Source organism: Pteropus alecto, unplaced genomic scaffold (genome assembly GCF_000325575.1).
Source record: "Pteropus alecto unplaced genomic scaffold, ASM32557v1 scaffold5, whole genome shotgun sequence".
In the NCBI taxonomy this organism is placed as follows: Eukaryota; Metazoa; Chordata; class Mammalia; order Chiroptera; family Pteropodidae; genus Pteropus; species Pteropus alecto.
Window position 1 is genome coordinate 21,910,599 of NW_006441953.1, and position 9,440 is coordinate 21,920,038.

The window sequence follows — 9,440 nt, forward strand, 5'->3', positions numbered from 1 at the left end:
GAGTGTTTGTTTAGTTTACAAAAACATTTGGGCGGGGGGAGGTGATGCATTGCAGATAAAAAGTGAAGGACCTTTATTACTAGCCACATGTAACTGATGAAGAGCCCAAAACTTAAGGAGGTTAAGTGACTCATCCAGAGTCTTCTAGTTAGTAAATGGCAGAACCAAGATTGAACCCCAGCTCTGCCTAAGTCTCTAAAACCCATGGTTTTAATGAGGGCTCAGCAAACTTTTCTGTTAAGAGCCAGATAGCAAATATTTTTCACTTTGCAAAACATAGTCTTTCTTGTATCTACCCAATTTTGCTGTTGTAGCACAAAACCCACCACAGACAAATTCTAAATAAATGGGTATAGCTGTATTCCATAGAATTTTATTTACAAAATAGGTGGTGGACCATATTTGGCCCATAGACCATAGATTTACAATCCCTTTTTTTAACCATCATAACAGACTACCTCCTACTGAGGGAGAGACTGAGCCTCCATGTTCGCTAAATAATGTCTAAGACGACGTTCTATAATTTATTTACTGAATATTATCGCCAGCTTTTACAATTACCACTTAGAAATCCATGCCATCCAGAAATATCACTGATTATTGTCACAATTCTTGGCTGCACAAATAAAACTCAAACTCTCAACCATGACCTTGTATCTGCCTCTTCAGTATTATTTTCAGTGTGTGTGTGTGTGTGTGTGTGTGTGTGTCTTTCAGTGTTCCTGGACACATGACTGTTGGGATTCTTCTTTACTTGATCTTACCTTCCTATAGCTTTTATATTCACATATATATTCACATACTGACTCACTTTCTCTTTTTAGAAGCTAAGACAATTTTCTAACTCATTTATGTAGTAATTTTATTGCAGAAATTATGAATTCCTGGCACCTCCAAATGTTCTACAAATGTTGTCAGTAAGTAATTGAATTGCAGGCACCATGAATCACTATTTCCTATCAGAGTTTACAGTACCAAAAAGAAAGATACGATATACGTTTGTATAATACTGGTGTATATACCACAGCCCATTGCTTCATTTCTAGTCAAAATCAGAGCCTGGGCTTTGAGTCAGAGGTCTGAGTTCAATTTCGGGCTTCACTGCTCAGGGGCTGAATGCCTTAGCTTAGTCACATATTTTCTCTGAGTTTCTGTCTATAATATAAAGACAACAATACGTGTTCCCTGCGATTGTGTGAGGCTGACATGAACCAATGCGTGGAAACCTGGATATATCCCACCCATATCAAAAAACTATTGTCACTATTACTATTAAATTTCAGTGTTCCCGGGGCTCTTTAACCCAAGAATGCCACTTTTTTCCTGATGAAATAAGTCAAAATAATGGGAAATCAAGAAAAATGTTTACCACATCATCCCTTATAATGAAGAAAAATTTAAATAAATTAATTTACATATCCAACAATAGGAAATATGAGTAAATAAATTACAGTGGATTTGTGTGACAAAGCAGCATTTCAGACTCCAGATTGTGACCATTGGTAGGTAGTAAAATAAATTAAGAGATTAGTGACAAAATTTTGTTAAAAATTAATAGAAGAAAAGTGGAAATAGAGTCATCCATTTACAATGTAATTCTTAGTGTGACTTGGGGTCCAAAATGTGTGAAAGCCACTGTGATAACATCAGACCATATGAAATTACTATTTTGATGCAAACAATCAGAAAGATCAGCAATTCCATATGGTTCAACCTAATATGTAGTTATTTAAATGATGTTACATTTTTAGTAATGTGATAAAATACTTATAATTTTAAATGAATGATAAAGAATCACATATACACCATATAGCCTTTACTATAAACGTGTGCTAAGGTATGCATGAAAAAAAGAATGAAAATGTTCAATGTGAATAGGTGATAGGATTAAATATGGTTGCAATTTCTTTCAGTACCATTTTCTGTATTTACATGAATCAAGCATTATATTTACATGTGTATTTATTATATGTTTGTAGTTATGATCTTGTTTAAAATTTCTTTAAATTTTAATGGCCTCCAGTGAAATCAAAACAAAGAACTTTCTTCTAATTTAATTTAATGTAGCTATAATTACCTATCAAGACACTAAATTACCTAAATAGACAGTAGTATGTATCAATCAAGGTAAGTACATTATCTCTTCAACATGATAAAATCAAGCTACAAATCTTGGAAAATATAGTTATTGTTTTTTAGACACGTTGATACCTTTTATTAGTTCCAAACAAATACAAACTTTACTTAGTATCTGAAATTGTATCTTTCAAATACTTAACTCAATCACTATGGAGGCCATACCAGAGAAAATCAACAACCTTAAAAAGATTAACGAGAATATGTAAATTTACAGATCAACTTTGGCAAAATTGACAACCCCTTGTTGATGAGTCTTCCTACTTACTTTTCCCTTGTCCAAGTCATTTTCGTCACTGAGTGTATTGGTTTCCTATTGCTGCTATAACAAATTACCACAAACTTAGTGGTTTAAAATAATACGTATTTATTATCTTACAGTTCTGGGGGCAGAGATCTAAAATGGGTTTCACTGGACTGAAATCCAGATAGAGGCCCAGCTACGCTCCCTCCAGGGGATCTGAAGAGCGAATATGCTTCCTTGCATTTTCCGGCTTTTAGAGGCCACCTGTGTTGTTTGGCTGTAAGAAGTAGATGCTATAATTTCCATTTTACCGATATGAAAAATGAGGTAAAAGGGTGTTGTCTGAGGACACAAAGCTATCAAGTGACATGGCTGGAATCTGGATTCAAGCAGTCTTGCTTCCAGCTCCATGCTCTTCATCATTGCGCACATGCATGTTATACTTTGCTTTGTAAGTAAAGGTTACGGTCGGCTCACGTCTTAATTAAGGACAGCCCTTGTGTCTTGTAAACGAATCTTTTTCATGGGCAGTGTGTTATGTGCATCTGCATTTTAAAAGACACAGTTATTTGATTCTTTTCAGTCAAAGAATTGTGTGTACTTGTGGAAAGTCAGTACCACTTATAGCACGCACCTTACTGTTTGTGGGTGTCTATTCTGATACAATCTCCAATTCCACAATCGATTTAAGTCTTGGTTTCCAATCAGAAGGTGAGAACATTAAAGCGAATGAGGGGTTTATGCTCACAAAGAACTCTGCAAAACCAGGGACCAAGAACACATTGATCGTTTTGCTAAATGGCTCAATATCAGAGAGTTTCACTTCCAGTATTTAAGGGAGAACTTTAACGGAATTTGTGTTTTACTTTTTTAGCACTGTCATGTCAAATTGTAATTTTATTTCTTTCTAGGATTTCATCAAGGGTCTTTCCATTTTGCTCCGGGGGACAGTACAAGAAAAACTCAACTGGGCATTTAATTTGTATGACATAAATAAAGACGGCTACATTACTAAAGAGGTAAGAAATGCTTTAACAATGCAGGTATCATTTGGCCCGTTTTCTTTTTTAACTTCGAAATGTTAAACAATTGCAATTATTAATTTGAAAATTGCCTTTTTATGAAATCTAAAATATTTTATGTGGTGGTGGAGAAATAGTCTAATAAAAAATCTGAAGAGATAGGAGTTTATGGTGAATCTATGAAGTAAATGTAAAACATGTAAAGATTATACCCTTGTTTATTGATATTTTAATAAATGCCAATGGAATCAAGTATGTGGTTGGAATCTGATAGGAAGAAAATGTATCCAAACCATGTTAGCATATTTGGCCTGTGACCCTTTTTCCTCCATCTAATGTGGTCCATATGGAAACAGATAGAATTTTGACATCATATAGATTGTGTGATGACCTGTATTGTGTGGGAAATGACTTGATGGAATGGTAGGTCCCCCCAAATACTTCCAGGCTAGCTATTCAAGGAAGAAGTCTCACAGATCAAATTAAGATGCTCATGTCAAGAGATTTGTGAAACCAATTTAAAACACAATGAAAAGTAAAGGAGAAGGGGTGAAGTAAGTTAACGGATTTAGGGTAGGATGCAAGTGAGGCTGAAGGACCACATCACCTGAATCCTGAATCCTGAATCCTGAGAGGCCTCAATGTTCTTGTGTCCTGTTCTTGTGTTCTGCCTCACCAGCTTAACCCAGAGGTGAGTTCTGAGCAAGAATTCCCTCACACAAAAGGTATCGTGGGCCAATGACATGAACTTGCTTTACTGGGGACAAAGAGGCAAGTGCACCTGACCACAGCCATAGTCTAACAATTAGCCTAAACAACAGCCGTGGGTTTTATTTATGTTTCTTGAACAGAGGACACATGGGGCCAGAATATTTCTCATCAACAAGTGGCTGAATTAAGATCTCACGAATATTAAGTGTTCATGTATATTAAGGGGCACTTCCTAAATGGTTAGTGCCCCTTTTATATTTGGTATACAATATGCATTTAGTACTCAGATGCCTCAGGGTTGTTAGGTGTCCCTTGGTCCTTCGATCTCTATCTCTTTCTGTGTTTAATACAAACATGCTTTTTTTACTGCTTATAGGTAATACATCTCATGAATTCTGCCTATGGCAAGCGATCTTTTGGCTACTTATCTAAACCCAAAACATATTTAAAAGGTTCACCTATGACTTATGAACTACAAACTAGTTTATCATTTATAATAGAGTTGAATGCTCTCAAAAGTCTGTATTATCAATTTAATCCAGACACTTTTATGTGGAAGCTTCAATATGAAACAAATGTGAAACAATAAATCTGAACATTTAAATACTGAGATATTATTTTTACCAAGATCAAAAATGACAAGTCAAAAACTAGATTGTTTTCATAAAAAAATGAAATTTCAAACTGTTTCCTAGAGTCATAATATTTTGACTATCCTACATGTGTTACTTCTTCAATTAAAGCCATAGTAGAAAAAAAAAAATGAAAATCCTAATGAGCTTTGACACTTATTGGTTTTTGTATAATTCTCATGATGTGTTTTAGTCTCAATAAATAGAAATTGATAATCAACATGTAAGATATATAATACTTGAACAAAACAAAGATAGCCTATGTCGAATCTATTGAAATCCAAACATGAAACCAGAATATGCCTTTCCGATTGTGGAAAGGCATATTAGATATGTGGAAATTTATTTCATTTTGGAAATATGAAATATTTCCAATATTTCAGATCAGAAATGATTTTTACATTCTGGTTCTACTTTTAAAGTACAAAGCCATTGACTTTCCCTCTGGGACAACCAAATGACTTTTAATGAAGCATCGAGGAAAGATTAGAAGTTGAAAACTGAGTAGGAATAATGTCAAAACTTCTCAGAGTGGTTTCTCCGCACATTGCATGTAGTCTCACATGGGTGCCTTACGCTTTTCAGGAAATGCTCGACATAATGAAAGCAATATATGACATGATGGGCAAATGCACATATCCTGTCCTTAAAGAAGATGCTCCCAGACAACACGTGGAAACGTTTTTCCAGGTAGGAATGCAAGCAGAAGTCAGACGGGGGAATAAAATTAAGAGGACATTTCCTGGAGTTTGCAAAATGTCATGAAGATTCAAAAAAAATACAAAGAAAAATAATTTTTCCTGAAAGGGACAAACTGCAAGAGACTATTCACCATCTTACCAATTTAATTTTGGTTTTGAATTTATTACCATACTGATAACTTACATTTGTTGAACATTCGCGATATCCTAAATAGAACACTAAGCAATTGCCATGTTTTATACAGTTGTTTGTTTGCATTCAATTCTCACATAAACGTTATGAGGTTATTAATCCTCATTAGCCCCATTTTACAGATGAGAAAACCAAGGTTCTGAAAGTTATGACCAATTTCCTGGCTATGACATAGCTAGAGGGCAGGATTTTACCTAGGTCAGTGACTAGATCTTCCCCACATTCTAGAAAAGGAAGGAGCCTATGAGGAGTCAGCCATGTGATTCTTATAACTAAGAAGTTACTAGTTCATGCTCTGAAGCCGTTCTTCCCATTAAATAAGCAGTGGCCTTCCTTTCCATCAACTTCAGCTTACTTGGTTCAGGTGTGAGGGGATCAAGGGGTAAGTCTGATAAAGTTTTTTATTCTTTCCTTCTTGAACAGAAAATGGACAAAAATAAAGATGGAGTCGTTACTATAGATGAGTTCATCGAAAGTTGCCAAAAAGTAAGTAAAGAGAATAAAAGAACCATCGTTTTTGCTTTCACAGCAGCTGGACTGAGTATGACCAGCTACCCAACATGAAGCGAGCAAAATCTAAAGATCATAGGCCTATGTTTGCCATTTTACACAACCAAAATAAGCTAAGCCCATTGCTCTGAAAACTACCACCGATGTATATGTTCAATTCCTCAGAACTTACAGAGTGCCTACAGGCTATGTAGGAAGTCTTAGAGACACAAATGTGGCACATGGACTGCATTTTTGTCCTCTAAATCCTTTAGACATTTGGAGAGTATTCATCATTGAGGATTAAACATGAGATTTAAATTACTCTTTGCCTAGACTTAGCTTATAACATGTATATTGTCCATCGTATCTCCACAGATTTAGAATTTTAGTACAGCTAAGTATGCTTCGCAGGCCAAGCTTTCTAAGAGAAACAGAATTGCTTTAATGTATGTGGACAGGAAATGGCTTTTGGGCCGAAGCAGTAATGGTCTTCAGTCACAACAACTGAGTAATTACGCCATTGTGACTCTTCAGAAATTTCTCAGAGGAGAAATCCAGTGGTTCCCTGTCATCTGGTGGGAGACCAGTCCTAGCTTAGCTAGAATTATTTGACTTGATGTGGGTAGAACCATGATTAAGAATTTTAAAATATAGAAACAAAGGCGTTTGTTGGAGCTTTCTTTTCTCTTTATTTTCGAATTGTTTTACTGTTCCTTTCCTAATGTCTGCTTGTTTCTAAACTCATATTTGGACTTGGTGGTCTTTGAGAGAATTAATTTGATGACATCAACCTGTTGAATGGTGACGTGGCTACCTGGCTTCGAGTTGAAGTCATCACTAGTTCAGCTGCGGGGTAGCATTACCAGAGAAAGCTCAGCGATTGCCATCCTCATAGAATCTCCAAGTGCCTTTATCAATACCCAAAGTCTGTCCCCTTAGGATTTTACGGAATATGCTAAACTGAACACAGCCACTGGGCAATGGTTTTTCCCAAACAATTCTTTCTCTCGAGCTGGGAGACCATTCATTTTTAAAGGCTCCTGAAGGCCACACAGATTTAGCCCTAACATATCCAGAAAGAGGTGTAATTATTGCACATGTGTACCAAAGCCCCAACCTCCAATCCTCACAAAGTTGGCTCTTAGCTCACAGTTTCCTTCTACCCATATAAATCTCTGTGATTTGGCCCAAGATCCACCTAGAGTGCCAAAATTTGCGTTTGCTCATTTTGTCTTCCCTTCTTCAGTTCTCGAGTTTCCATTCTGGCATTCTGATTTGAGAAATATCCTCTGTTAACACCAAGATTCAATGGAGGTGTTTAAAGCCTGATAGACTCAACATAAAATGGGCTCTCCACAGTTGTCTGTGTGGAACATGCAAAGAATGCTGTTTACAGTTGCAACAGCATTTGAGCTTTTGGCATCGGTGGTTGGTGGGGAGGCAGAACTTAGAGGGAAAACAGTGTGCAGCAGGTCCTTGAATAAGGTCGATACATTCATTGTTGTCCACTCAGCATCGCTTCATTGTAACACTGATGAGATACCATGGGAATTTAGCTCGTTTACATCAGTCAATTTATGGTAAAACTGGTTTCATTACACGTCATTTCATTTAAAGTCACAGAACCTATTGACAACGTGAAGTGAGGGTTTACTCTGCTTTCCTCTGCAGATACTCTGAATTTAATCCCACTGTTTCTCCCTTACAGGATGAAAACATAATGCGATCCATGCAGCTCTTCGAAAATGTGATTTAACTTGTGAATATGTCCTCAATCAGACAAATGTGAACTATTCTACCACTTACAGTTGGAGCTACCACTTTTAGCATAGATTGCTCAGCTTTACACTGAGGCACATTATGCAAACAAGCTTTGTTTTAATGAGAAGCAATCCCCTCCAGATTTCGAGTATTCCAGTTATAAATCTGCATCCTTTTCATAATGCCACCAATGGTCTAAGTCATTTCACACCCTGTGAATATTCAAAATTAATAGAATCTGACATATAGTTTTATTGATTCTTTAGCCATGGGATTATTGAGGCTTTCACATTATCCGTGATTTTAAAATATGTTTTTTGCTACTCATTTGTATGTATTCAGCCCAAGGATTTTAAATGGTTTTCTAAAACACTGGCATTTGCATTTAATTTCCGGAAATTAATTTTCGTGTTTGTATGCTGATTCCATTTATATACTTTAAGTTAACAAGATTACCACAATTTAAAAACACACACACAGTCCCGGTCAGTTTCTACGGATCTGATGCCTTCTGTTAAAGACATTCACTTGGCTTTTTTTTTATAATATGAAACAAATTAGTTTATCACCAGATATCAGCATATGCCTAATAAAGCTTATTTAATAAGCATTTCTTAATTTTCATATACACACACACACACACACATTACAGCCAAGGCCTACATGATGTATATAATTTTGAATTTGTTCAATCCTGCAGGTTGACTATTTTCTAACGTGTCTTTAAGCAGAACTCCAAGAAGGTGTGAAATAGAGTGAGCCTGTTTATAGGCATATGCGAAGGGTCAGGTTCTATCCTCCAGTACCTAGTAATGATTTAAAAAAAGTAAGTTTAACATCACTGAAGGCCTGTTCCATCCCCTTCCCCTGGGCCGCTCACAGCATCTTTGCCAGGCAGGGACAAAGAGACCTTGATGACCCCAATGCCTGCTGGGAACAAACAGCAAACAGAAGTCACTCTGAAAGCACCAGTGATTCCATTATATCAAGAACTCTAATCCCCAAATCTAGTAGAAAACAAATAAAAATATGCAACTCATCTGATTGCATTATGATTTCGCTTATCATAAAACTCCAATAAGTCAGATTCTTTTTAATGCTCTCAAACCAAAATTGTAAAGTTGCTACATTACTAAAGATACACTCACCTTCCCTATTTTGCAGAAATGTCACGGATTAAGAGGCTACAGTAGGGGGAAACTTGAAACTGTCTTTGCAACAATAAATCAGGTATCTATTCTGGTGTAGAGATAGGATGTTGAAAGCTGCCCTGCTATCACCAGTGTAGAAAAAGTAGTACAATACATGTACACTGAAACTCGCCATCACGTGTTTGTGGAAACTCAATGTGCACATTTTGTATTTCAAAGAAAAAAATAAAAGCAAATAAAATGTTTATAACTCTACTGTATCTTATAGGTCTTTATTCTAACAGGTTTTATAATTACTAGATAAAAAGTATTACATTTTTCTTGTGGCATTTTCTAGATGACAGGTATCTCGGCCTTGCGGGGTGCTAAGTACAATGAAGAAGAGTAAAAGCAAGGC

The 9,440-nt window shown here is 36.2% G+C and overlaps 1 protein-coding gene across 6 annotated transcripts in view; it reads left to right on the forward strand.

The window, feature by feature from the left end:
* KCNIP4 (potassium voltage-gated channel interacting protein 4) overlaps positions 1-8,502 on the forward strand; it is a 950,399-nt gene extending 941,897 nt beyond the window's left edge. For 3 of the 6 annotated variants that reach the window (XM_006918966.1, XM_006918964.1, XM_006918963.1), the window contains exons 5-8: positions 3,292-3,399; positions 5,331-5,435; positions 6,063-6,125; positions 7,840-8,307. In XM_006918966.1, coding sequence (XP_006919028.1) covers positions 3,292-3,399; positions 5,331-5,435; positions 6,063-6,125; positions 7,840-7,887 — 324 coding nt within the window. In that variant the 3' untranslated portion in view covers positions 7,888-8,307. Of the gene's footprint in view, positions 1-3,291; positions 3,400-5,330; positions 5,436-6,062; positions 6,126-7,839 lie in introns of all 6 variants that reach the window. The other 3 variants (XM_006918962.2, XM_006918965.1, XM_006918967.1) reach the window with 3 other exon arrangements.
* The last annotated feature ends 938 nt before the right edge of the window (positions 8,503-9,440 follow it).